The sequence below is a fragment of the Bos indicus genome, chromosome 25, assembly GCF_029378745.1.
Source record: "Bos indicus isolate NIAB-ARS_2022 breed Sahiwal x Tharparkar chromosome 25, NIAB-ARS_B.indTharparkar_mat_pri_1.0, whole genome shotgun sequence".
In the NCBI taxonomy this organism is placed as follows: Eukaryota; Metazoa; Chordata; class Mammalia; order Artiodactyla; family Bovidae; genus Bos; species Bos indicus.
In genome coordinates this window covers 440,064-467,721 of record NC_091784.1, presented here as the reverse complement: position 1 = coordinate 467,721, position 27,658 = coordinate 440,064, and the positions used below count along the sequence as shown (strand labels likewise).

The window sequence follows — 27,658 nt, the reverse complement described above, 5'->3', positions numbered from 1 at the left end:
GTCTGATTTTCAAGTCATTTTTCACATCTTCCCACTGAGCAGACCAGGGTGGATCACTTCGGGGTTCTCATACCTTACTTCAAATTTATGATGAGAGCTAATGTAATTTTAGTACCTTTGAGAGGGGAGTTCTCAACTTACATTTTTGTCCACGCTACACTTTGTGTGGGATCTTAGTTCCCCAATCAGGGATTAAAACCCATGACCCCTGCAGAAGGGTGGAGTCTTAACTACTGGGCCCCTGGGGAAGTCCACTCTTAACTTTAGACTGAACTGGCAGGATTCCAACGTGCCTTAGCATGTTTCCAGCTGTAGCGTGAGGCTGAAAGGAGTTATCGGCCCTGAAGTCAAGCATGAGGTTGAAAGTGCCCCTTTGGCCCTGCCCTGCAGCTGCTGTTGGAACACCTGGGGTTACTGGTTTCCCGGTACGTTCCATCCCTCTGGATTACAGTGGGCAAGTGGCAGGCACAGTCCCCAGCTAACATGACCAGTGAGGTGGAGGTGCTCAGGGCACTGAAATTGCTGTTTGAGCACCACAAGGCCCTGGACGAGAAGGTACCAGCCACCCATCCATCCTGGATTTGTACACTTAGTGCCTTGTTTTGACCTCACCGATTGCCTGGAAGTGCTGTGTTCCTTCCCTGTCAAAACAAGGCTAAGGCTTCCTTTCCCCCTTAGAGACCCTTAGAGCCGTAGGGCTCTCTAAGCCACGAGTAAGACCTGACTAAGGAGATCGCACTCAGGAAGTCATAGAAAAGCAGTCACAGGAGGAGAGCCAGTTGAAGGAGTGCCTGGCAGCCCTCTCTTTCCACGTTACAGATCTGGAGGAAGACCTGGACACGGCCAGGAAGAACCTCCTCAAGTCCAAGGACATGAACACGAAACTGCAGTGGGACATCCGAGAAGTGAGTGATGGCGGTCGTGTCTGCCTGAGGTGGACTGTGGGTCCCTTCTTCTCCCGGTGATCTCAGCCTTGGGATGGCTGCGTGAGTAAGAGCAGAGCACTGGAGAGACCACAACTGGCTGCCTCCCCACCTCTGCGTTGAGGTCTCTGGGGTAGAAGAGGCCTGGTCCAGGCAGTCCGTTGGCAGTGGCCCGACATGAGGGCAGCCCTGGCGCTGTGCTGCACCCTGGGTGTGGACTCCTTTCCACAAGTTCTAGGGGGCCCATTGTGCTCCTTTTGTAAAAATTCATTCATCCATTCATTCATTAATTGGTGTATAGTGGCTTTACACTGCTATGTCAATTTCTGCTGTACAGCAAAGTGAATCAATCATCTATCTATCTATCTGTCTATCTATCTGCCTCTCTTTTAGATTTCCTGCCCATTTACTTCACCACAGAGCACTGAGTAGACTTCCCTGTGCTGTACACTAGGTCCTTACTCATTGACTTTATGTGTAGTATCAGTACTGTATATATGTCAACCCCAGTCTCCCAGTTCATCCCCGCCTCCACCTGCCTGTTGAATGCTGAAATTTCCTTCTGATTCCCTCAGACGAGTCTGGTGACATCTGTGGAGCCCGTTCTCTCAGAGAGATGGGAGCATGCTGTGTGGGCTCTGCTGAGGCAGCTTGCCTGGCCATCTTCTCGAGTTTTCTGAGGTTCCGCTCCTTGAAGGGATGTGTGACAGTGATACAGTCAGACAAGTCGAGTGATGTTTGCTCACCCTCAGATCTTCAGGCCCGAGCTGTGTGACCATGTGGAATCATGGTGTTTCTGGCGGTCGTGTCTGTGGGGGTCATGATTTATGAAAAACATTCCAGGGATGTGGTGCTGCTACGGGAATCGTCCCCACTGCCAGCCAGCCAGCCAGTCAGCCACCCTGTCCTTCTGGTGGGAAAGTGTTGCCCTGCGCTGCCGGTGGGCACTGGCTGGGGAAGGAGAGTCAGGTGGGGTTGTGCTGGCGTGGCTGTTGGGAGCGTTGCCCGGAGCTCAGTGAGCAGCTGAGGGGCCGTCCGTCCGTTGGTGGGCGGTGGGCGGTGTCTGGTGCTCGCAGACCCTCCCAGAGCAGGGTCACTAACAACCGCCAGGGGGCGCCCTTCTGCCTGTGATCTTCTCCAGGCTTGGTTTCTCCTCCCCCCTGGCATCTCTGCTGTCCTTCCCCGGTTGGCCTCGTAGTCCGACCTTTTGTCTTCCAGAAGCTCTGCCACTAAGGAGGCTAAACGGTTCAAACTTCCTTCCCAGCTTAGGAAGGTAGAATGTGTGCCTCGCGCGTCCTGCACTTGGCGCTGCCTGCTGCCTGCGCTGGCTTGCCACATGCAGTCCGAGGAGGGGGTGCAGTGGCGGCGGTTGCGGCGCCCAGGGCAGAGGGGAGCACGTCTCCTCTCACGAGCTGGTCACCAGCACCCTCCGTGAGCCACGCGTCACACACAAAACTGCACAGGCTGCGTGAGCAGGCATGCGGGCATGCCCCCCACGACCCTGGGGCCCATGGTCCACACAGAGCATGGTCTGCTTGCCGCCCCTGCGGTCACAGCCCGCGTGCCGTCAGGACAGGGTCGTTGAGAGCGGAGCTGATGCTGTTCTTGGCGGACAGGCGGGAGAGAGTCATGGCAGCATGGAGAATAGGCTGTGCCAGATGGAGGCCCAACTGGAGGAGAACAAGGAGCTGCAGCGGGTGCCTGTGCTGACGGGGAGGCGGCGTCTGGGCAGGAGACACGGCTTGGGCAGGGGCCAGCGCCGCCTTTCTCTGCCGCCGAGTGTGTGCATGTGTGGCCCCATCTGCTGATCCGGGCACCCACCTCCTTGGGAGCAGGGCCAGAGGTGGTTGCCCATAGGCGGTGGGCAGGAGCCAGGGCGTCCCCACGTTCAAAGAGGCTGCTTGTTGCTCTGACCAGCCAGTCTGGGAGCTACTTGGGATACAGGTGGACCTCCCAACTGCCCCTCAGACAAACCTGAGGGTGCCAGCCCAGGGCCCATGAAACTGAAGGCATGGTGCCCAGGTGTGGAGCCTGCTTGCCTCGGACGTGGCGCTGGAGTCCCACATGCCAAACTACTGGTCCAGACACGGTGTATGTGTAGGATGGCTGCTCCTAGGCAGGAGGAGAACCGTAGTTGCGCTGCGACAGAAGGTGCGTCAGGAAAGGGTGATGGTGGAGGCTCGCATCACCGAGTCCTGAGAGAGGTTTCCTGGAAAGGTTGGCCACACGGCAATACAGACCATTCAGGAAATGGAGTGGGGATCCCAGGTCCAGCCTCACATGTCAGTACTGTCCCCACTATGCCTGTGTTCTTGGGCCTGGACTGCAGAGCCTCAAAGACGGGCTCCCAGGGGGCAGTGGTTCTGACTCCCATTGTGAGACCTGTGGTGAGGTGCCTTCCCGGCTTAGGCAGAGAGCTCAGTGGCTCCCGATCAGGGGTGCTCTTCCTTACTTTCAGAACTGCTGTTCAGAGGCTGTTGAGATCAGGATGCTATTTATGACTAAGCCAATTCAAAGTCAACTTTTGTTTTGCTTTAAAAATCTTTGAATGCCGATGCCTTATTGTGGAAGCTGTGACAGGTTTTATTTCCTTGGGCTCAAAAATCACTGCAGACGGTGACTGCAGCCATGAGATTAAAAAATGCTTGCTCCTTGGAAAGCTATGACAAACATAGACATATTGAAAAGTAGAGACATCACTTTGCTGACAAAGATCCATATATTCAAAGCTATGTAGTCACGGATGGGTGTGAGAATTGGACCATAAAGAAGGCTGAGCCCTGAAGAACTGATGCTTTCGAATTGTGTTGCTGGAGAAGACTCTGTTCTAACAGAAAATAAACTGTTTTTAAATGTATTACAATGGAAAATTTCAAACATGCACAAAAGTGGATGGAGTAGTATAATAAATACCCATGACCCATCAATTAATCTCAGCAATTTTTAACACAAAGCCAATCTCAACTAGATCATTCTTCTCTCCATTTCTTTATACAGTAGATTCTAAAACAGCTTTTTAAACCTTGAAATTGATGCTCATTTTATAAAACACAGCCTTGCCAACTTTGTTATTACATTTAAAAAATGCTTGAGGTAATTATTTCCAGTTTTTTAATATGAATTTTCATCTTGGAAAAGACCCTGATGCTGGGAAAGATTGAAGGCAGGAAGAGAGTGGATGACAGAGGATGAGATGGTTGGATGGCATCACCAACTCAATGGACATGAGTTTGAGCAGATGCTTAGCAGAAGTCAAGTTCCATTTTCCTTATGGCTAATCCACTGCTGTAACACGTATAGCATTTCTGGTTTTGAACACTGAATGTGTTTGCATTATAGTTGAATTTAGAGTGTGTGGCCATTATGTGTGGTTCAGAATTCTGAGTAGTCCTTTCTGGGATCACCTGAAAGCTGAGACAAAGCGTGAGCCCTTCACGTGGACTGTGCTGTGCGTCAGAAAGATAATACGAGCCACCTACACAATCAAAAATTTCCTAAAACCCAACGGGCTACTTGACATCCTTCTTTCACTGTGAGTCTTGAAATCTTCTGTGTGATTTCCACATCTAGTGTTGCACCAGCCTGTCTCACGTGCTCAGGGGCTGCACGAGGCGAGTGACTGCCATGGCCGACAGCACAGAGCTGCCAGGTTGAGTCGAGTGACTCGGAAACTTGGCCCATTTGCCTTGTTTTACCCCATAAGGAAGTGAAGTGGGCTGTAGAGGAATGAATGTGAGGAATGCCCAGGAATGCAGGTGAGCTCCATGGAGACCATTTAAAGCAATGAGAGGAGTGAGGGCAATAGAGTGAGTTGTGTCCCCCTGACCCGAACCCCCGCCTGAAGTCGAGCTTCTCTCTACAGACTTCATCGTTGTTAATGGCTTGCCATGTTTCCTCCAGAGAAACCTTTTCTGCACCTGATATGGAACTTCCTCCTCATTATGGTTTATGTGTGAATATTGTTCTGAGTTTTTATATTTTCTAGGGACTCCTAGAGAACATTTTCTCAGAATTAAAATGTTTGGAGTGGATACCTACTCACATAACCTGTTCTGCACATTTTGGTGCAAGTCACTTTACATCAGAAAGCAAGCGGTGCAGGCTGTGTCATTTGCTGTTTCGTAGGACCAGCTGATTCTAAACCTGGAAACCCTGAGAGCTGAACTGGACCAGATGAGAGTGCGAGGGGCTCCCTTCCACTATGGGTAGGCTGCTCCCCGAGGCAGCTCCCCTCAGCGCTGTCGAGTGTGACAAGGGCCTGTCTGGTGTGTGGACAGTATGACTGGCTGTTGCTCATGGTCGCACCTCAAGGAGCCTGTAGCTTCGTGACGAGCGAGAGGGAAGAGACAAGCATCGTTCCTTAGGGTCAAACTTGGTACCATGGAGTGGTAGTCACAGTATTGACAACACTCAAAACCACAGGCAGAGATTTGGAAGTGTGGGGGCGACCAGTTGATATTTGGGTGTATTCATTTGAGGGGCCTGACAGACTGTGACACTGATGTTTCGGAAGAGTCGCAGAAGGTTAATGACCTGTAGTCTTTTTTACATGAATGGAGACTGAGACATGACTTGCCGTTGACTGCGGTGGGAGGAATCACCTGGCTTGTGAATGAGGCGAGCAGATTACTGAGCATCCTGATTTTTTCTTCCTCATTGTTCGAGGGGTGGTAATTCTTATTAAGTATTTAAATGTTTCTTTGGCTTCTTCACGGAAAATGGTCACAAGTGAGAGACAAACTTTAGCAAAGGTCATTAAGTGCTTAACTGGTGACATTCATTCATCTGTAGGAAATCGACTACTGCTTGAAGCCTGACTTAGGAGACAGTTTGGAGCCCATACCCATATTTCTGTGTTTGTGTACTTAGGGGATCCTCACAGTCCAGGGCCCCAACCCAGCCTTCTTCTAGAGTAAGGGGATATCATTTGAGACAAAGGCAGAGCCAGAAAGTGGCAGGTGGAGTCCGAAACCACAGTGGGTGGAGTTCAAGGAGAGCACGTGCCCTGCAATATGGATAGGGGACATGGCTGGACTTGCTGGTAGAGCTCCCCCAAGGTGAGAGGCTGGTGCTGTCAGAAGTGGGGAACCCCTGCTCCCGGGGTGGACAAGGTGAGTGTGAGGCAGACTGTGTAGACAGTGGAGAAAGAGGAGGTGGACATGGCCTCCTGCTCTTGGGGGTTTTTGGGTAATGAGGAGGGCCCTGGTCCCAGGACCCGAGGCCTGGCATGGTTGGTGGGCTCAGATGGAGAAACCTGGGGCCTGGTCACCAGTCCCCTGTGTGTCAGTGAGTGTGAGAGACGAGAAGAGGAAGCAGCCGTGGGGCAGGAGGGCCCGCTGTGCTCTGAAGACAGTGGGCCACAGCGGCTGGTGCGAGGGAGGGGTGTCTCCAGGAGGCAGCTCTCGAGGGGTCACGGCAGTGATGTAGCAGCACAGGTGGGGCTTTGGAGTGGGGCTTGCTGGGCACTGTGCGCTGGGTGGGGGGCACTATGCTGGCTCAGGAGAAAGGGAGTGGGGACTGAAAACCTGGCTCACAGGCAGGGCAGGCACAGCATATTTAGTGGGCCTCCCAGAGGAATTGGTCACCTTGTCTCTGAGACCTTCTCCGGGGGGGATAGAGCTTTGGGTGATGAGGGGGAAAGAGATGGAGGCTGCATCCCGCGAGGGGACTGGGAGGTGATGGTTGGGTGGCGACCCAACCCGGAGGCCTCTGTGGCCCTCAGAGGACCCTCGAGGGTCCGCAGTCCACAGTGGGACTGTGTCGTACCCCCTACCCAGTTCCCAAGTGTGTTCTGGCCCCAGGCCCTTGGGTGGAAGTGGAGCAGAGAAGGGAGCAGTTCTGTCAGGAGGGAGAGGAGACAGGAGGGAAGACAGGTGTGGCTCCGGGAGATTCCAGACTTCCATCTCCTATGCAACACAGTGTTCCTTGCAAAACCATCGAGCAGAGCAGCAGGTGACCCCGAGCAGGCTGAGCTGGTGGTCGGCCCTGGCCACTCTGCAGACGTATGGGTTGTCCTGTCCTTGGAGGAAGGTCCTGTCTCCCAGGTTTAGGGACTCCTGCACGTGAAGGCACCACCCTCTTCCCAGGGACAAGACTGAGCACAGCCCGGGCGGTCTTGCAGTGCACGTGGCTCACAGTCAAGGCGGGGCCACCCTGCCTCTCAGCAGGCCCCTGCTGAGTGAGCTCCTGGCACCTGCAGGCCCAGGCCTTAGTGCTCAGGGCCTGAGCATCTGTGCTGGGCCTTGTTCAGCCCAGAGTCCAGTGACACGCTCGCCTTTGTTTTAATGGGAGACACCAGTGGTGCTCAGCTCCGAGCTGTGGGTCCGAGCCCTTTCTGCTGCGGGTTGTTTGAGACACCTTTAAAAACAATGAGAGCAGTGCAGACAGTGTTCCAGGCAGACTGGTGATTGTGATCCACAGACTTCACATGGGAGAGGGAGGTCAGAGCAGGCGTGGGCCGAAGGGGAGGTGGGGTGCCAAGGGGAAAGCAAAGCAGGTGCAGGCCCCGCCCTGGGACCTGAGAGTGGGCTCCAGGGGGACCCTGGATGCCCCAGCCTCAGACAGCCGATCCTGTCCTAGTCAGCTCCACACCGTCGCGTCAGCACTGCCTTCCCAACATATGGGAATTTTCCAGCTGCTGGGGATGAGCCCTGAGTGTCTGTGGAGCAGCGGGTGGGCTGTTGCTGTTGGAGCCAGAGGGCAGTGCCCTCCCGGGGGCCCTTTTGCTGTGAAATTGCCAATCTTCCAAATGGACAGGCTCTGGCTCGACTGACAGAGTGAGCTCTCTTTTCTTCTAACAGCGCTGCTCTTTGCCATGTGTTTCAGCCGACCCCACTTGGGCAGTGCTCTGGACCTCAGGTTCCCTGTGGCAGACTGGTCAGCAGACTACTCAGGAGATCGGGCAGTGCTACGATGCCCCCAGAAAGGCCAGCTGGCAGCACTGCACGATGAGCTGTCAGAGGCAAGGACGCCGCCGCCCTCTTCCCGTCCCTGGTGGGCACCTTGTGAGGCACCTGCCCCCTCACACTGTGGTCCTGAGGTGGGTTTGGAACAAAGCACTGATAGGTCGCTTTATGTCTTCCCATTTTCCTTTTTCTGGCTAAGAGTTTACTTTTAAGGCATGCTTTTTTTTTTCTTAAAATAACCAATTTGGATAACTTGTGGCCTACTGTGAGGCCCAGCATGGTACTAATTACCACAGTTTTGAAATCATCCTACGAGTAAATGGATACACATATCCATCAGCTTATAGTGAGAAGAATTCTCATTGGAAGTTTAAGTGCCTTTATCTTTTCACCTCATTCATGCCATGTGTTTGTTCATACATGTCTGTGTTTTGAGCTTCCATATTCAGTGAGCAGTTAGTTTGGGCCAGACATGGTCGGAAGTAGGACTCCAGCAGTGAATTAAAAACCGTGTGTGTCCTTTATCCACTGCTACGTAACGAAATCATTGCAAAGCTTAATGACTTCCTAGGGAGCAGCTCACAGTCCACAGTGCCTGTGCATTGTAGCAGGCAGGCCTGGTTCAGGGCCTCCTGAGGGCACAGACACAGGAAGGCCCCCCAGGGCTGGATAGCAGGCTTTCAGATTCACTTGGCTGCTGGGGACAGGCCCAGGTCCCTGCTGTGTGGCTTTCCCAAATGGCCTGACTCTCCTCGAAACACCCTCTGAGAGCGAGAGCGTGGGGTTTAGCCCGGGGCCTTTTGCACCGTGATCCCGCGGCCGCACACCTTCACTTCTGTTTGCAAGAGTGAGCTGCACAGTCCTGCCTCGCTTAGGGGCTGAGCAGGAGTTGCCCCTTCTGCCGCTTGAAGGGAGGAGGAGGGAAGAATTTGTGGACCCCTTTATAAACCCGCACAGCCTGTCGAACAGTAATGAGCAGGGAAAGGAGACCAGAGTGCCCGAGTTGTCCAAGGAGGAGGGGACGATTGTGTGTGAACAGGGTGGCCAGCAAGGTGACACCAGGAGGGTGACCTTGAACCAGAGACCCCGAGGCAGGAAGAGAAGTAGCCACTTGGAGATAGAAAAAGGGTCGTGTCAACCAGTGGGGACAAGGGAGAGAGCGGGCCGCATCAGGGAGGAGCCCGGGCTCAGGCCTCAGCAGCTTGAGGCCAGAGCCTGTTTCCTGAGGTGAGGAGGGCTGCCGGGACGGGGAGCTAAGAGCTGGGCCTCAGCCCTGTTGAGGTGGACAAGCCCATGGGGTGTCCCAGGGACTTGTGAGGAGAGCAGCTGAGTGTTGCGGCCTGCATCCGGGAGAGGACTCACTCAGCTCAGGGTGGACTTGGGGTTGTGGGCATACAGATGGCATTGAAAGCCACGAGCACGGTAAAGTCACCAGGTGGGTGCCCGTGGAGAGAGATGGGGTGCAAGGGTAGGGCTGTGGGGAACCCTGCATTCCAAGGTTGAGAAGGGGTGCAAGCGACAGGAATAACTGCAGGGAGGGCAGGGCCTGGATCCCAGGGAGAGACATGCTGGGGCGGGTGTGGGGGAGGGCAAAGAGGGGAGGGGGCTTGGTAACATGGGTTCTTCGAACCCCCGGGGAGCTGCCCTGCAGGTTGGGGCACACCCACCGCCTGCTGGCAGAGAGCTAGGAGCCGGGCGGGAGGGGACCATAGAGGCTGCTCCCAGGGAGCTTTCAGAGACCCACAGTGGGTGCTGCAGGGAGCCCTGGAGGAGGAATCTGCTGGTTCCCCTTGTGCTATTGGAAGGCGAGAGAAGGGAGAGGATTTGCTGACCGGGCTGATGGGGGTGAACCCATAGGCAGCTGGTTTGCTAGAGCGGAGCAGGAATGATGGCAGGTGGTCCTGGAGCCAGCGAAGGGGGTAGCCCAGGCCTGGGGTGGGGTTGTGATGAAGACAGGAGGCGAGGGCACTGGCCACAGGGGACAGGGAGCCAGCAAGCCAGCACCTCGAGGCTGCCCCTCAGTTCCTTTGAGGTCATGTTTGGGAAAGAAGGCAGGACCTGGGTGACAGTGTGGCAGGGGGGACGTTTTCAGAGAGAAGGGTGTGAGGTGTGAGAGCCGGAGGGTGGGACGGGGCCACGTGGGCCCTCTCCCGTGTGTCTCTGATGACAGAGCCACCCTTGTGGTGCGAGGGGCCGTCCCCCAGAACAGCCCGAGGGCCTGTGCCCCGAGAGGAGAGCCGCAGGGGGGCTGGCCCTCCTGTCTCCTGGCTGACCCTGCTCGCTCCTGTCTGTGGGTGTTCAGACCAGCCTGGGAAATGGAGGGCTGGGAGCCTGCGAGGATGGCACTCTCTGGTGAACTGGTACCAGAGATGACTGCTGATAGGGACCCAGTGGCTGCCGAGCAGAAGGGTTCTTTTTTCTTATTTTCCTCCAGCCTGGCTGATGGAGGCATGGATGTATTTTTGTAATTTTCAGTTTCTGTCTCTGACTCCATCAGCCCACCCTTTTGAATAACCTCATAGAATGCCTGCCGTCCTAGGTGTCACCAGGCCATCTAGGAACTGGATTCTCCCCCTGCCCGTTTCTTCAGTCCTGCTGGATTAAGAGATGGCAGTGTCTCATGAACATGGCCCATTTATCCACAGTCAGGGTTTCCATGTAAAATTGGGTTCAGTTCCTGATAGACTTGAGCTGCCCTGAATGTTGCTGACGAGACGTGGTCCTCTCGTGCCCAGATGCAGACCCTGAAGGAGCAGAACTGGGAGCACGCAGAGCAAGCCAGCATGCTGGCCGACGTGGCCCAGGCGTTTGAGAGCGACGAGGGCGTGTCTGACGACAAGGGCGACAGGGTCACCCTCTTCAGCTCGGCCACTCAGCTGTCGCCCAGCGGGCAGGCCAATGCCAAGACTCTGACTGTGATGCTTCAGGAGAAGCTGGACACCATCAATGAAGGGATTCAGTGGGTGATTGCGAACTCGGCTCCCCAGAAACTCTGTTTCTCTGAGGAGCTGTCTTCTAGGGACATCTGAGTGTTCCATAGCAAGAAACCTGACCTCAGGTCTACTTCAAGAATTTTCAGTTTTTAAATTGCCCTTGCTTATAGAGCTCGGTCAGCCAGGGCGTTCTATCCACGGTGTGGTGTCAGCACTCTGTGGGGGGGGCGTTGTGGGGTGTTCCCCCTCAGCTCTGAGCCCCAAGGTGGGTGAGGTGCCGAGGCGGTGTCCCCTATGGCCCGTGCACCCTCCTGTGTCCCTCGGAGCCCCCCACGTTCTGGTGAAAAGCCACCTGGTGAAAGCTGGAGTTTTGGGGTTGGCAAATTCCCACTCAGATCTGCATTTTCCTCTTTAACTTAATGCAGTGTGAAGATTGGCTTGTTGTAAGACAGTGGTCCAAGGACATGTGTTTGAGTTTTTCTCATCTCATCAGTATATTTAAGATGTTTTCTTTAGACACCATCTTGGCAGTTATAACAATTTTCAAAACAGGATAGAATCCAAAGGCCTCCCTCGTGGTGAGCAGGGGGCCTTGGGTCTGGGTGCGGCCGGGTGGCTGGGGGCCCCGAGGCCTGCCTGGTGCCACACCCGCACAGCTATGCCCGAGTCCCGAGTCCATGTTCAGAGTGGCCGCAGGCTGGTGACCCTGCACAGGACCAGGCAGAGCTGCTGCTCAGACTGTTCTCGCCACGTCAGCCCAGGCTGAGGTGCCCGTTCCTGTCGGCCGAGTGCGGGGCTCCCGGGGAAAGGCAGGGGATGAACGGGACAACCAGCAAACGCAGGTGGTGTCGCCTGCCCATTTGACGCCAAGACAGACAGCTTTGTGGGCCGTGTTTGAGCACAGACGAGCTCAGAAAGATGATCTTTCCATGTCCCTACAGGAAGTATGGAACGGTTATAGATTAATATTTTTATTTTTACAGCAAGTAGTCAGGTAAAAGTGATTTTTCCTTATGCAACAAGTTGACTTGATGTAAATGGTAAATTCTGTCCATCAACTTGTAATCAACAGTGAAAAACTTTCAAGATGTATGAGTAGAAGTGAAGCTGGAGAGTTTACTGTCTGTAAGAATCTTGTATTTTAATTTGAAAATCATTTTATTTGCATAATCGTGTATTTAAACTGCTATATAAAAACATCCACCACACATTAGGGGAGAAGAGCAGAAACTGTGAATTCTAGGTTAATGCAGCACATTGACATGAACCCAGAAACTCACACAAAGCTGCTGGAGAACTTCATCAAGTGATGCGTTTGTATATACACAACCTTAAAAAAAAAAGAAGATCAACTCAGCAGTTCATCTGGTCTGGAGACTTGTGTTTAGAAACTGCAGCTTGTTTATGAATTGCTGTTTTGATTATACAGAGTTCCTGATTCCCAGTGGAAAAGACTTGAGGCACTGACATGCATCTCTGCCCTGAGAGCAGGGGAAGTAAGGGTTGTCAACTTGAGGTATCTCCTCAGAGGAAGAGAGTTGCCACCAGGGTCCCTGCAGAAGGTTAGAGTAAATAAGTGAAATCAAGCGTGAATGATCGGGGCCAGTAAGACTCAATGCTAAGTTATTCTAAGTTTGAGAATATTCAAAAGAGGAAACGTAGAACCTTTTGGCTGAGATGTTCATTGAGCAACTGTTTCTGGAATTTGCTAATCATGACACAGAATGCCAGCCCAAATTTATTGTCCAGACAGGTCCCTCTGCTGACAAAGGCAGGTGACGCATTTTATTCTATTTTAGGTTGATCGAAGAAGAGAAGGAGAACACGGAGCAGCGGGCCGAGGAGACTGAGAGCAGGGAGGGCAGGGGGAGCTTAGGCAGCCTCCGTCGTTTTAAATCAGTGAGCTCCCTCAACCTGCTTCCCACCTCCTTGCATGCTGGCTCCTGCCCGCCCCTGCCCAAGCCCAGAAGGAGGTGGCACAGCCCGGCACAGGAGGGAGACCAGCTGGGCATCATGACTCTGGTATGTGTCTGCCTCCTCCCTGCCGCATCCCTCCCCCAGCACGCTGCTTTTTTGTTTGTTTGTTGTTTTTTCTCTTTATACCCAGAAGAAAATCAGGTACATTTGCTACGCTCAGAGGTCTAAAAGTTTTTAAACCGCCTAGTCTTTAATCATTCGACAATGGCACAGTGACAAATTAGTCTTGATATTTGGACCACTACTTAGCATGTCATCATGAACTCAGCCAGAGCCTGCCTCTGTAACGTTGGGCCTGCCCTGTGCTGGGCACAGCAGCTGCAGGGAAGTTTCTGTTCTCAGGGAGCAGACAGCTTTGTGAAAGTAACTATAGGCAGCTGTCATGGCGTGGGAAAGCCGTGCAGCACATTTTCCATTGGGGATGCCTGGCTACAGGGTGCAGGGCATGCGGTGGGAACAAACCCAAGAATCGACACTGGTCTGCTTGCTGATGGACCTGGCCACGCACTCCGGCCAGCTCTGCATGTGAAACCAGGTTAAAAGCCCAGTGCCCCAGGGCCCCAGGGAAGATGTCAGGCTGCCTCACTTTTCCAAGTCTAAAACTGGGATGACGACCTAGGGCTTTTGGTGACAAAGTGTGCAGCTCTAAAGCACATGTTCCAGCTTTCTTGGGTGTTTAGCGTAGGTGTTGTGAGTGCATTGCTGTTTACCCCATGAAATCACGTGTACAACACTCTGCTTTGTAACTGGACTTGTATTATCTCTTTTATCTGTTACCACCCATTTCATGTTAGCTGCATTGTTAGTCAGCTTATAATTAAATTAACCGTGAATCATTTTAGAGGCCTGTGAAGTGGTAACTAGTCCATTTTGTGGTCTTTTGACACTGTTTTTATAATTTGCATCATTGGCTAATTAGTTGATATTTAAAATTCTTTGACGATTTCTCTGTGGTTTCATGCTTGATTTCCTTCCGAATATTTATGAAAAGAACAGTTCTGTATGTTTTCCTTGCTGTTGGAGTTCTCTGACAGTGTGTCTGCTTTCATCATTGGTTTTGATTTCCTGTCTCATCCTGTTGTCTGCTTAGTCGTCCTCAATCCAGATCCCCCCCAGCCCCCGAGGCTGTAGTTTACTCATCCATCTCCCCTCCCCCGTCCCCCCACTTCCTCTGGTCATAGCAGTGCTGTGGTCCACAGCGTGAGTCCCCTTAGTCGGGTTTGTGCTTTGTCTTCCTGTCTCCTTAAATGGTGTTTTCCCCCCATAGCAGTAATTTGAATTGGTGTATCACTATGCAGTTACAGGAGAAGGCAATGGCAACCCACTCCAGTACTCTTGCCTGGAAAATCCCATGGATGGAGGAGCCTGGTAGGCTGCAGTCCATGGGGTCACACAAATTCGGACAGGACTGAAGGGACTTAGCAGCAGCAGCACGCAGGTATAAGCATAATGTAGATGGATCCTAAACTACATATCATGTGTAATTCATAAATGAGATTGTGCTTACATAAAGAAATGATCCTCTTAAGTGTAGAATTAATGGACTTTTAGATATGCAGATGACACCACCCTTATGGCAGAAAGTGAGAGGAACTAGAAAGCCTCTTGATGAAAGTGAAAAAGGAGAGTGAAACAGTTGGCTTAAAGCTCACCATTCAGAAAACTAAGATCATGGCATCTGTCCCATCACTTTATGGGAAATAGATGGGGAAACAGTGTCAGGCTTTATTTTTTTGGGCTCCAAAATCACGGCAGATGGTGATTGCAGCCATGAAATTAAAAAGACGCTTACTCCTTGGAAGGAAAGTGAATGACCAACCTAGATAGGATATTAAAAAGCAGAGACATTACTTTGCCAACAAAGGTCCATCTAGTCAAGGCTATGGTTTTTCCAGTGGTCATGTTTGGATATGAAAGTTGGGATGTGAAGAAAGCTGAGCGCTGAAGAATTGATGCTTTTGAGCTGTGGTGTTGGAGAAGACTCTTGAGAGTGAGTCCCTTGGACTGCAGGGAGATGCAACCAGTCCATTCTAAAGGAGATCAGTCCTGGGTGTTCATTGGAAGGCCTGACACTAAAGCTGAAACTCCAGTACTTTGGCCACCTCAAGTGAAGACTTGACTCACTGGAAAAGACTCTGATGCTGGGAGGGATTGGGGGCAGGAGGAGAAGGGGACAACAGAGGATGAGATGGCTGGATGGCTTCACCAACTCGATGGACATGAGTTTGGTTTAACTCCGAGTGTTGGTGATGGACAGGGGGGCCTGGCATGCTGCGATTCATGGGATCACAAAGAGTCGGACACGACCGAGCGACTGAACTGAACTGAACTGACACAATATCCTTTCTGTGTTGGTGCTTGTATTTAAGGCTGTAAATCTCATCAGCTTTTGCACAGTTAATGTCTCTATTAGACTCGTTAAGAAAGTATCTTCTATAGTTAATAAAATGTAAAGACTGCACCTGCTATTACGCTAGCTTTCATTCTTACTTATTATCACAGGGAACTTGCTTTAATGAATTTATTCTGAGAAGTTTTAAATCAAATTCTATGTCATGATTTCACATTAATGTCCAAGAGCTGGTTATATTTGTTCAATGTTAAACTAGGTATTATGGTAACTTCCTCATCAGTTAAATTACTAATTTAAAGTATAACATGTTTTTGATTAAGAGAAACTAACTTATAGAGAAATTTGGCTGAGAATAGACAACTGTTAAGGCCCTTTGTTGTACAGAATGCTGTGCTTTAATAAATCATGATGTTGTAATAGAATGGTATCTTCCTGAGTAATAATTTATAGTGTTTCTCTAGTAAATCTTGAATAGCTTATTTATCTTCTGTGGTCAAAAAAAATGTTCTGCTTCCAGTCATATGTTCTGTAAATCTTCATGTCACTTACATGTTTGCCATCATTTTTGCTTTACTGTATTTGCCTCTACGGATTCTTGAAATTTTAGCTTCAGAGTCGCAATGAATCTGGTTTCTCTTCATTTCTTTGCATGCATCTATCAGCCTAGTGATTTAAGGAAGCAGTGTCGAAAGGTAAACTATTTAGTAATGTAGCACGCCTTTGTTTCTCTGTGAAGTATTAAAGAGTCCTTATCATTTAACGTGAATGAACACTGTGTGATTATGTCCTGGTGAATAATTGACGTTTTAATGGAAGTGATGAAACTCACCCACCACTTAAAATGTGCTGATGGTTCTGTTGGAAATAGGTCATTCGTTGGGACAGTTGTAACAGTTTGCCTTTCTCCCACTTGTTTGCCTTCTGATCATCTCATGAGTGTTTATAATAGACATAGTATTATTTCTTATTTTTAAAATGTTCTTTACTTATGTTTTTGGCCATGCTGCACAGCTTATGGGATCTTAGTTCCCCAAGCAGGGATCAGATCAGTGTCCCGGCAGTGAAAGTGCCAAGTCTTAACCTCTGGACCACCATGGAATTTCCACTTAGTGTTTTCTTATAAGAAATGACTGAATCAGAGCCATAGATGTTAGATTTGCGGGAAGCCAATTTAATGATGGTGGGTAGCAGTGTGCAGGAGACTCTGTGTGCCGGGCACGTGCTTTCCAAGTCTGTCATCTCAGCCCCAGGTGAGATCCAGATGGCTGCTATCCCCATTCAGCAGACATAGACACTGAGGCTTAGCCAGGCCGGGCACCCTGCCCAGGCTCTCACACCCAGCAGCGTGGTGCAGACTGGTCTGATCAGAGCCTGGACACTTAAACGTGGTGCCATCCAGCCACCTTTCCTCCAGAGGCTCTCGTGTCCATCACGGCATCCCTGATGGAGGGAGCATCAGGAGGGAGCTCTCTGCCTCTCCCCTCGGGTCACTTGGATGAGCCCCTGTTGTTGGAGTCCAGTGCCCCAAGGGCTGGCCTTCCTTGTCCCTCTCCTGCTCCCAGCCCACTGACCGAGCACTCCTGGGCCTTCCCGCAGGACTGGGGTGGCCGTGCTCCAGTTCAGGCAGCTCAGTGCCCAGGAGCCCTTCTCCTGGGCACAGTAGACCAGCGCTGTCCCCCTGGGGTTGGTGACCAGGGTGTGCTGCTTGCCTGCTCTGTGGCCTGCTTTGCCCTCCTGTTAAGTGGACACGGTACTGCCCATCCTGGCCACGTGGGCACCAGGGGTGTGACTCCCATCCTGGGGGAGGGCAGCCAGGCTGTGGACCCAGAGGCCTTCCTCAGGAAAAGGCCCAGGCGAAGGGGCTGGCCACAGTCCCTGACTTTGAGGCAGGTGTTTGTCTCCACTGAGTCCATAGTCAACCCACGTGTGTCACTTCCCTGCTCTGTTCGTTGCTGTTTTCTGATTTTTATAAATGCTTATTTTAACTTGAATTTGAGATCGATCCCTGTTCAGTTCCATGTGGATAACTTCTAGCCTTTGTAGCCTTCTGTTGTCTGAGGGTTGTTGTTAGAGGTCAGGAGAGGGTGCCCAGTTTATCCAGCTGCTGTTAAACGAGTTCAGCTTTATTTTGCACTGTCACTTTGTTGTCACCAAGCTCCCGTGGGACTGCACGGATCAGTATTCTTTACAGAATCCCACTAAAAAGGCACAGGTTAGTTGGTCAAAACAACACACTCATTGTTTATAAAAATACATGCCATGCATGTCTCCTAAAACCTCCCCTGGCTTAACCACACACCCAGATGTGTCAGTGAGACCTGTCTGGACCCTGAGGGGTTAATCTGTCCCCCACACTGTTGCCACCACTGTCTTTCCTGTCCTCACACCCAGGACCAGCAGAAACGCTGGGAGTCCAGGAGAGATCATCTCTCTCTTTTTTTAAATTTGTTTATTTTTTAGTTGAAAGATAATTGCTTTACAGAATTTTCTTTTCTATCCAACCTCAACATGAATCAGCCATAGGTACCCATATATCTCCTCCCTTTTGAACCTCCCACCCCACTAGGGTGATACAAGATCATCTCTTAGTGAAGACCAGGGGGTGCTTTACGGAAACCACTGTGAGCGAATGACACTCGAACTGCGTGTAAGTACTTCAGTGAGTAGCCCCGAGTCTGTATGTTACCGAGAAATACGATCCCGGCACATGGTGTTCGCGTGGAGGGGTTAGGTACCTTTTCTGTGTTTCTCTTGTCATGGGTTCCAGTAACCTGCATCATCATTACAAATGATCTTGGGTGGTGGCACAAGCTGTGTCTTTTTCTCCTTCAAACAGAAAGGTCTGGACGGCTTTGCTGAGAGGTTTCGTACTCTAGCTGTGGTGCTTCTGAGCAGCATCTGGCAATGAGCACAGTCCTTTCATCAGGGCAGTTCATGCCATGCAGGGTCCACGGTGCTGGCGTCGCTCTGCTGTCCTGCCCGGCAGGGCCATCTGGTCGCTGGATTCCAGAGAGGGCGGAGCCCAGCTGCAGGAAGGCTCCCATCCAGGGTCTCTGCACTCAATCGGATGCTCTCACTGCCCCATAGCCCTGCTTCTCTTGAACAAGACAGTCCTTTAAGATGGCATTAAGCTAGAACAAGGGGGTTTTTTTGTACTTAGGGGAAAGCATAGCTAATAGATTTTCAAATAAGTTTCTGGTTATAATGTAACGCCTATGTGATTGTCATTTTCAAAACAGTCTATTGTTAGCCAATTGGACACTTACCTCACTCCCTCAGCTGCCAGCTATACGGGAAGAGGTAGGAGATGACAAGACCACCATCAAATGTGAAACCTCGACCCCCGCCTTACCACTGTCCCTTCGGCTGGGCCGCCTGCACACGGGAGCGCTGCGCACAGCCACCCATGAGGACCTCAGGGACGCCCACAAGTAAGCGGCCTGTGTGCCCGTCATCAGTTTCAGGAGCCCTGCACCTCTTGTCTTGAAGGAGTTGCAAGGATGATTTTAAAGGAATAACATTGGGTTCAGTGCCTGTGTTTAGTGGTGAACTTCAGGTGCTGGGGAAGAAGAGCTCAGTGACCTCAGTGATTTTAGAAAACGTCCTTCTCTACAGATTGACTCCTGTGGGAGCTTTCTTCCTGATCTTGGTAGAGGTCTGCCCGGCCCGGGGCATGTTCCTGACAGTGATGGCCCTGTGCCTCTCAGGTTCGCTCTTGAGGGTCCCTCCCTTTTCCTCAGGGGTCTCCTCTCAGGAGACTCTGTCCCCTCCTGTGACTGACACTGTCCTCATTGAGACCACCACCTAAGCTCCCGTCCTGAGCCAGGCAGCACTCAATGGAGGACACATGTGGTCACTTGGCCAGCAGACCTGCATGGTGACCGTCGCTCTCCTGCTATGGCCGGGGACAGTCACCCTGCAGGAGGTGGGGGGAACTGCCCAGAGCAGGGGAGCTTGCCTTCTGCTGGAGCGTTTTCACCTGCTGAGCAGAGACCCTGATGGAGGGTTGGAGTGCCCTCTGCACCAGCTGGCCTGGAGTCCAGCCCTCCTCGGGGGAGAGCTCGAGGCAGAGAATCTCAACTTCCTGGGGTGGTTCTCTGTGTCTCGGAGCCTGCATTGCTCGTGTGGAGTGTGTTTGGTGAAGGAGACTCCACTGTCTGCTGCCAGGTTGAGGTGCGGGTGTTGCTGGGTGCCCATTTCTATCAGTAGCTCTTGTGGAGGGGTGTGTGTTTGCACGAGGGTGCCAGTTAAAGGTCCTTTTCTCTCCCTAAAGCTCGACAGGCTCTCAGGACAACCCCGGGAACAACCCCAGCAGCGGCACCAGCAGGCAGGACTCGCTGCACAAAGCCCCAAAGAAAAAGGGCATCAATCAAGTCCTCCATCAGCTGCTTGTTTCGCAAGAAGGAAAAGGGCCGGCCTGAACACCCCAACAAGGAGGCATTAGGACCAGGTGGGTGCTTCACCGTTCAGAGGGAGGAGGGCCTGCAGGCATCTCCCTTCTGTGTCTCCCCCGTTGTCCCCACAAGGCTCCAGTCACTCACACTGGGGGTCCTCCTGGGAGCAGGAGCGGAAGAGGGGTCTGTCTTCTCAATGGGTCTGAGATGATCAGATGAGTTAATGAGTGGATGGATGGATTGATTAGTGAGTGGATGGTTGGATGAACAGATGGCTGGCTGGATGGGTGGATGGACGGAGCATGGAATGAATAAAGCAGATGATTGTACTCCAATGCTAGAAACATATTGTACGAAATCAATTGAGTAGGAGCTGGGCAATGATTGTTTCCTCCTAACAGTGACACGTGTTTGGAAACTGCCTAAGTGCTCATCAGTGAGGGGTGAGGTACAATCTGTGGACACCCCACAAGGAACAGCCCGCCCTCCTTCCTGCCACCTTCCCCATCCCAGGAGCTCATCAGGGGTTCTGCCCATGCCCCCACCCCACCCCATCGCCAAGCAGGTCCTCCTGGGGTCCCCTCATCACACAGGGTTATCATTAGGCCCTCACCTCGCTTGGCTTCATCTCCTTGAAGACAGGGTATGTTCCTGCCTCTTCAGCCACAAATTTGTTGAGTCTTGTTTGTGCTGGGTGTGGGATTTACAGGGGTAAGTAAAGCAGATGTGATCTGGAGCACAGTGAAGTTACAAGAGAGAAAAAGGAGCAGGTTATTAAATGCGATCCCTGTTATTAATATATACAATGCTGCAATGGATGGTGCATTGATTATATACCAGATGCTGTGTATGCCCCTTCCCAAGCAGGTGTTGCCCCCTCCCAATTTACAGAGGAGGACACAGTGACGGTCACACGGTCAGGGAGTGGTGAGGGCAGGTTCACACCCACGCAGCGGGACCAGGCACTTTGCCAAACCCCAGCCACCTCTCTGGTGGATGCCACCGGAATGAGATGGTTCTATGGCATGATGATTCAATGGACATGAGTTGGAGCAAATTCCAGGAGATATTGAAGGACAGGAAAGCCTGGAGTGCTGCAGTCCACGGAGTGGCAAAGAGTCGGACACACCTGAGTGGCTGAACTAAAACCTGAGTATGTGCTAACCTGCTTCAGTCGTGTCTGACTCTGCGACCCCAGGGACTGTAGCCCACTAGCTCCTCTGTCCATGGGATTCTCCAGGCGAGAATACTGGAGTGGGTGGCCACGCCCTCCTCCAGGGCATCTTCTCAACCCACGGATCGAACCCACATCGCTTGTTATCTGATGCACGGGCAGGCAGGATCTTTATCCCAAGCACCACATGGAAAGCCCCAGTGAACGGTGACAACTAGAAATGCAGAAAATAAGGGCTACTTCTAAGTTAAACTGGAAGAGCAGCAAGCACAGGTTGTAAAGAGGAAAACACATGCCACCCCGCGGAAACCGCGACAGCCAGACAGAAGCGGTTGCCGCGGGGCGCCCTAAGAGTCTTGCTCGTCGCCACCCTTTCACTCTGATCTGCAGGTCAGGCCAACAGGCCGCACCTCTCCTTGCGGGGCGTGCTGTACTTGAGGTGCAGGACCTGCGAAGGAACACCAGCCTGCTGACGCCAGCCCGCCACCAAACACCGCCAACACCAGACCAGGAACCGCCTGGCCAGGCCCGGGGGCCGAAGGGCTTCCAGGACATCCCAGTGACGGGGAGGGTGGGTGTGCTTGCGCGTGGGGCCTGGAGGGTGGGCTGAGGGGTGCGGAGGTCTTGGCGCATTCCCACCCCAAGCCCGGCTGCGTTCGCTGAGCAGGGCCTGCCCCCGATCTGTTTCTCTGATCAGGGCCACGTCGCCCTAGAGGTGTCGATCTTTGGGACCTGCCGTGACCTGAACCCCGCGGCCCGCTGGACTCTAAATCTCCTTCGGGCATAGGCGCAACGAATCTTGAGTGCCCATCTTGCCCGGCACCTGCCTGGTGCTCAAACACACGTGGAGCCATGGAGGCACGGTCCACTGGAGCGCGTCAGCCCTGCCCCTTCGCACTACCGAGGCCCCCCTTTGCCCCCACGCCACCCGTCAAGCACTCGACCTTCCTGAGAGAGCAGACGAGCCACAGGCAAGCACACAGACAGACACACAGACACTTGCACGCACCCACGCCAAGGGTGACAAGCTGGCCTGCGCAAGCTCCTCAGCCAGAGTCAGAGCACGTGGCAGAGGCCAGGGCCAGAGGAACGGGCTGGCGGCCGGCTGTCAGGAGATACAGAGGCAGAAATACATGAAGATTCCGAGACAGACTCCAAGACGTCGAGAGGAGATACACACACACACACACATACACACACACACACGCACACACACTTGAGTGTGGTCTTTAGAAATACTTCTATTCGTAGTTGCTGGGTTGAGCCCAACTTTGATACGACCCATGGACTGCGGCCCATCAGGCTCCTCTGTCCGTGGCATTTCCCAGCGAGGATACTGGAGTGGGTTGCCATTTCCTTCTCCGGGGGGATCTTCCCGACCCAGGGATCAAACCCGAGTCTCCTGCGGGTGGATGCCTTGCCATCTGAACCAGGACATTGCTAATTCCCTAGGCAAAATACAAAGAATAGAGCTCGTGTTCTACTAAATGCAAAGATGATTTCAGAAACAGAAGCTGTCCTTTGTTGGTATCTGTGAATCTTTATGTGGTTTTTGTTGATTTTTACTCTTAAGGCTACTTGAACAAGGCAAGAGAGAAACCCCAGAATTGAAAAGCAACTGACGTTTTTGAAAGAAACATGTGCAGGCGAAGCTCTCTTCCTTTTTGAGAGATGGTTAAATGCAAAATCTTGATTCAACACATATGACTTTTGTGAACTTTATTTCAAATCTCCATGATGAACCCCTAAGGCATCCAGGAAGAAAGGAGTAGAGGGGCAGACAGAAAGAGCAACCTTTCCCCGTTTTGCCATCTCAACCAGCTGCTTAGTTCCTTCATCTCAAGGACTGCCATCTGGGCTTCTCTGGTTTGTCTAATCCTTGTTTCGGGACCGTTTCTAGTCACAAGGCTGTCAATAGAGGGGGTGAGGTGTGTGTGGGGGAAACCCTTCTCTCCATTCCACATGAGACCCAGTGGACAATCCAGGCCCTGCCCACTGCATTGAGTGTGCAGCAACAGTGTCAACGGTGATGCTGGTTAACAACGCATATTCCTGGAATCCACTCCGTTGGCTAATGACTGTGTGTGGTGGTGGTCTGGAACCTACACTCGGAAGCTGTCTTGATGATTGCAAATGACACCAAAGTCTGAGGACGATGGAAGACCTTCACATTTCTGCAAGAGCCACACACCTCCAGAAGGAACCACAAGACTTGCCAGAAATGGTCAAGCTATAAGTATTGGACTAAACGTTGGAAGGTCTCCACCTTTGCTATGGAAGTCAAACGATCTTTCTTTGAAATGAAAATGGAGCATACTGAACGTTCACATTCTTCTAGAGCATTTGAAAAGCCCTAACTTGTAGAAATCTGCTGTACGAGTTCCTTGAAAGCAAGAACCTATATGTATGGATGTGTCTTCATGCCGTAGATTGTCCCTCGAATATAGTGTACACATCAACCCAGGAAAGGAAAGAATTGAATCACCAAATATACAAAGAGATCAAAAGTTTCACCTTGAGGCTTCCCAGAGCTTTACTGTCTTTCACACACTAAGTAAATACTGAGCACCTACGATGAGCTAGGAGGCAAGTAATAAGTTTCTGGAAATAGAATGTGGAGAGAAGAAGACACAGAGTTCCTGCTTTCACTGAGACGACTCTAATGATACATCACAGGCAGATCCTGTGAGAACTTATAGAGGGGCCTCTCCCTCACCAAAACCTGGGTGTCAGGGAAGGCTTTTCAGAGGAACCATTGCATTGAGGTCCATAGGGTGAACCTACGTAAACCGGCGTTGAGATGCAGGAAGAATTTCAGGCAGGGAAAATAGCATCTTGGAAGGCTATGTGACCAGGGAACCTTAGGACATTCAAGAAACGAAAAATGCCCTATGGGATGGAAGCCAAAGAGTGCAGAGGGCATTCCAGGCAAAAGACATCAGAGAAGAACATGAGGAGCAAGTCTGAAGGGAAGTGGTCGTATCTTCAATATGCTGGGAAAATACGAGAGCCGTTGGAGCAGGGAGGTGACAGCATTGCATCTGCATTTCCAAAAGGTCATCTTGCTCCACATCACTAATGATTGGAGAGGCTCAACTCCAAACTCCAAGGAGGGACCACTTCACATGAGTCCGATTGGGCCTCACTGCAATGTCTGTCACTAACACATGCTGGAGAAGATGTGGAGCAAAGGGAACTCTCCTCCACGGTGAGTAGGAATGGGCCTGGGTAGAGCCGGTATGGAAAAGCCTATGGAGGTTCCCAAAGGAACTAAAAGTGGAAGTAGCCTATGGTTCAGCAGTCCGACTCCCAGGCACAGATCCACCCACAGTATAAGTGAAAAGATAGATGCCCCGTTTGGGCACATCTATCTGTGCATGCGCGCGCGATCGCCTGCGAGGCAGTGGGTGAGGCGGGGGCTGGGGCTATGGCTGGAGTCGGTGTAAGCCCCGGGATTGCCTGAGGCAAGCCAAAGGAGCCCCAGATGGAGAGGGGACTGCCGGTTGTCTGGTGTCCTGGAAGCCGAATGAGAATGCGGAGGGGCTCGCGGGCCGGGCGGAGGCAACCCAGGTCTGCAGCGGGAGTCGGGGCCCCGGCCACCCGCTCCCCCCGCCCTGGGCGGGGCTGGGCCTGCGGGGGGGATCCAAGAATTGGGACGCGGGGTTGGGGGGGGGGGTTGAGGGGTGGGGCTAAAGGACCTCTTCTGGTAGGCAAAAAGCCTCCAGCACCCAGGATTTCCAGGTGGTCTCCCATCCAAGATACTAACCAGGCAGGACCCTGCTTAGCTTCGGAGAGCAGATGAGATCGGGCGCCTTCAGGGTGATATGTCCGGAGACGGAGGCGGTTGGCGCGGGGCGCCCTAACAGCCTTGCGCTTCGCCTCCCTTTCCCTCCGACCTGCAGGTCGGAACAACGGGCCACACCTCTCTTCGGGGGGCGTGCTGTATTTGAGCCGCACGACCCGCGACCGGACTCCAGCCTGCTGACGCCGGCGCGCCCCCCCGAACACTGCCAACACCAGACCAGCAAGCGCCTGGCCGGGCCCGGGGGCCCGAAGGGCTTCCCGGACCCCCCAGTGACCGGGAGGGCTTGTGTGCGTGGGCGCACGCCGGGCCTGGGGGGTGGGCTGAGGGGTGCGGAGGTCTCGGCGCCCTCCCACCCCCGGCCACTCCAGACCCGGCCGCGCTCGCTGAGCGGGGCTTCCCCCCCCCCCCCGATCCCATTCGCTGCTCAGGCCCGCACGGCCCTGGAGGCGTCGGTCTTCAGGGCCCGCCGCCTCCTGACCCCTGCGGCCCAGGGACCTCTGAACATCCTGTGGGCCTAGGTGCAGTGAAACTTGAGTGCCCAACTTGCCTGGCACCTGCCCAGTGCCCAAACCCACCGGAAGCCACGGAGGCGCGGTCGACCGGAGCGCCTCAGCCCCGCCCCTTCACACTACCAAGGCCCCCCTTTGCCCCCACGCCCCCCGCCAAGCACTCGACCTTCCTGAGAGAGCAGATGAGCCACAGGCAGGCACACAGACAGACACACAGACACTCGCACGCACCCACGCCAAGGGAGACAGCTGGCCTGCGCAAGATCCTCAGCCAGAGCCAGAGCACCTGGCGGACGCCGGGGCCAGACAAACGGGCCGGCGGCCGGCTGTCAGGAGATACAGAGGCAGAAATACATGAAGATTCCGAGACAGACTCCAAGACGGCAAGAGGAGATACACACACACACACACACACACACACTTGAGTGTGGTCTTTGGAAATACTTCTGTTCGTAGTTGCTGGGTTGAGCCCAACTTTGATATGACCCATGGACTGCGGCCCATCAGGCTCCTCTGTCCGTGGCATTTCCCAGGCGAGAATACTGGAGTGGGATGCCATTTCCTTCTCCGGGGGATCTTCCCGACCCAGGGATCAAACCCGAGTCTCCTGCGGGCGGATGCCTTGCCATCTGAACCAGGACATTGCTAATTCCCTAGGCAAAATACAAAGAATAGAGCTCATGTTCTACTAAATGCAAAGATGATTTCAGAAACAGAAGCTGTCCTTTGTTGGTATCTGTGAATCTTTATGTGGTTTTTGTTGATTTTTACTATTAAGGCTACTTGAACAAGGCAAGAGAGAAACCCCAGAATTGAAAAGCAACTGACGTTTTTGAAAGAAACATGTGCAGGCGAAGCTCTCTTCCTTTTTGAGAGATGTTTAAATGCAAAATCTTGATTCAACACATATGACTTTTGTGAACTTTATTTCAAATCTCCATGATGAACCCCTAAGGCGTCCAGGAAGAAAGGACTAGAGGGGCAGACAGAAAGAGCAACCTTTCCCCTTAGTGCCATCTCAACCAGCTGCTTAGTTCCTTCATCTCAAGGACTACCATCTGGGCTTCTCTGGTTTGTCTGATTCTTGTTTCGGGACCGTTTCTAGTCACAAGGCTGTCAACAGAGGGGGTGGGGTTTGTGTGTGTGGGGGAAACCCTTCTCTCCATTCCACATGAGACCCAGTGGACAATCCAGGCCCTGCCCACTGCATTGTGTGTGCAGCAACAGTATCAATGGTGATGCTGGTTAACAATGCATATTCCTGGAATCCACTCCGTTGGCTAATGACTGTGTGTGGTGGTGGTCTGGAACCTACACCCGGAAGCTGTCTTGATGATTGCAAATGACACCAAAGTCTGAGGACGATGGAAGATCTTCACATTTCTGCAAGAGCCACACACCTCCAGAAGGAACCACAAGACTTGCCAGAAATGGTCAAGGTATAAGTATTGGACTAAACGTTGGAAGGTCTCCACCTTTGCTATGGAAGTCAAACGATCTTTCTTTGAAATGAAAATGGAGCATACTGAACGTTCACATTCTTCTAGAGCATTTGAAAAGCCCTAACTTGTAGAAATCTGCTGTACGAGTTCCTTGAAAGCAAGAACCTATATGTATGGATGTGTCTTCATGCCGTAGATTGTTCCTCGAATATAGTGTACACATCAACCCAGGAAAGGAAAGAATTGAATCGCCAAAGAGATCAAAAGTTTCACCTTGAGGCTTCCCAGAGCTTTACTGTCTTTCACACACTAAGTAAATACTGAGCACCTACGATGAGCTAGGAGGCAAGTAATAAGTTTCTGGAAATAGAATGTGGAGAGAAGAAGACACAGAGTTCCTGCTTTCACTGAGACGACTCTAATGATACATCACAGGCAGATCCTGTGAGAACGTATAGAGGGGCCTCTTCCCTCACCAAAAAACCTGGGTGTCAGGGAAGGCTTTTCAGAGGAACCATTGCATTGAGGTCCATAGGGTGAACCTAGGTAAACCAGGGTTGAGATGCAGGAAGAATTTCAGGCAGGGAAAATAGCATCTTGGAAGGCTATGTGACCAGGGAACCTTAGGACATTCAAGAAACGAAAAATGCCCTATGGGATGGAAGCTAAAGAGTGCAGAGGGCATTCCAGGCAAAAGACATCAGAGAAGAACATGAGGAGCAAGTCTGAAGGGAAGTGGTCGTATCTTCAATATGCTGGGAAAATACGAGAGCCGTTGGAGCAAGGAGGTGACAGCATTGCATCTGCATTTCCAAAAGGTCATCTTGCTCCACATCACTAATGATTGGAGAGGCTCAACTCCAAACTCCAAGGAGGGACCACTTCACATGAGTCCGATTGGGCCTCATTGCAATGTCTGTCACTAACACATGCTGGAGAAGATGTGGAGCAAAGGGAACTCTCCTCCACGGTGAGTAGGAATGGGCGTGGGTAGAGCCGGTATGGAAAAGCCTATGGAAGTTCCCGAAGGAACTAAAAGTGGAAGTAGCCTATGGTTCAGCAGTCCGACTCCCAGGCATAGATCCACCCACAGTATAAGTGAAAAGATAGATGTCCCGTTTGGGCACATCTATCTGTGCTTGCGCGGGCACAGGCGCATGCGCAATCGACTGCGAGGCAGGGGGTGGGGCGGGGGCTGGGGCTATGGCTGGAGTCGGTGCAAGCCCCGGGATTGCCTGAGGCA

General features: G+C 52.2%; 2 protein-coding genes and 2 pseudogenes across 6 annotated transcripts in view; 2 read left to right on the top strand and 2 right to left on the bottom strand.

Moving 5' to 3' along the window:
• LOC139179644 (liprin-alpha-1-like) overlaps positions 1 to 27,658 on the bottom strand; it is a 304,559-nt gene that overhangs the window by 197,199 nt on the left and 79,702 nt on the right. The window lies entirely within an intron of this gene.
• Positions 364 to 2,693, top strand: LOC139179652 (liprin-alpha-1 pseudogene; annotated as a pseudogene).
• Positions 6,420 to 24,231, top strand: LOC139179646 (liprin-alpha-1-like). Of its 4 annotated transcripts, XM_070779275.1 has the most exons (7): positions 6,420 to 7,962; positions 12,561 to 12,783; positions 17,658 to 17,738; positions 18,371 to 18,522; positions 18,707 to 18,798; positions 19,365 to 19,541; positions 21,050 to 24,231. In XM_070779275.1, the coding sequence occupies exons 1-7, from the start codon at positions 7,871 to 7,873 to the stop codon at positions 21,130 to 21,132; spliced, it is 900 nt and encodes a 299-aa protein (XP_070635376.1). In that variant the 5' UTR covers positions 6,420 to 7,870; the 3' UTR covers positions 21,133 to 24,231. The 4 variants fall into 4 exon arrangements, 3 of the variants coding, with proteins under 3 accessions (XP_070635376.1, XP_070635375.1, XP_070635377.1); XM_070779274.1 differs by having other exon boundaries at positions 19,365 to 21,164; XM_070779276.1 differs by lacking the exon at positions 17,658 to 17,738 and having other exon boundaries at positions 19,365 to 21,164.
• LOC139179817 (5S ribosomal RNA) lies at positions 24,376 to 24,495 on the bottom strand (annotated as a pseudogene).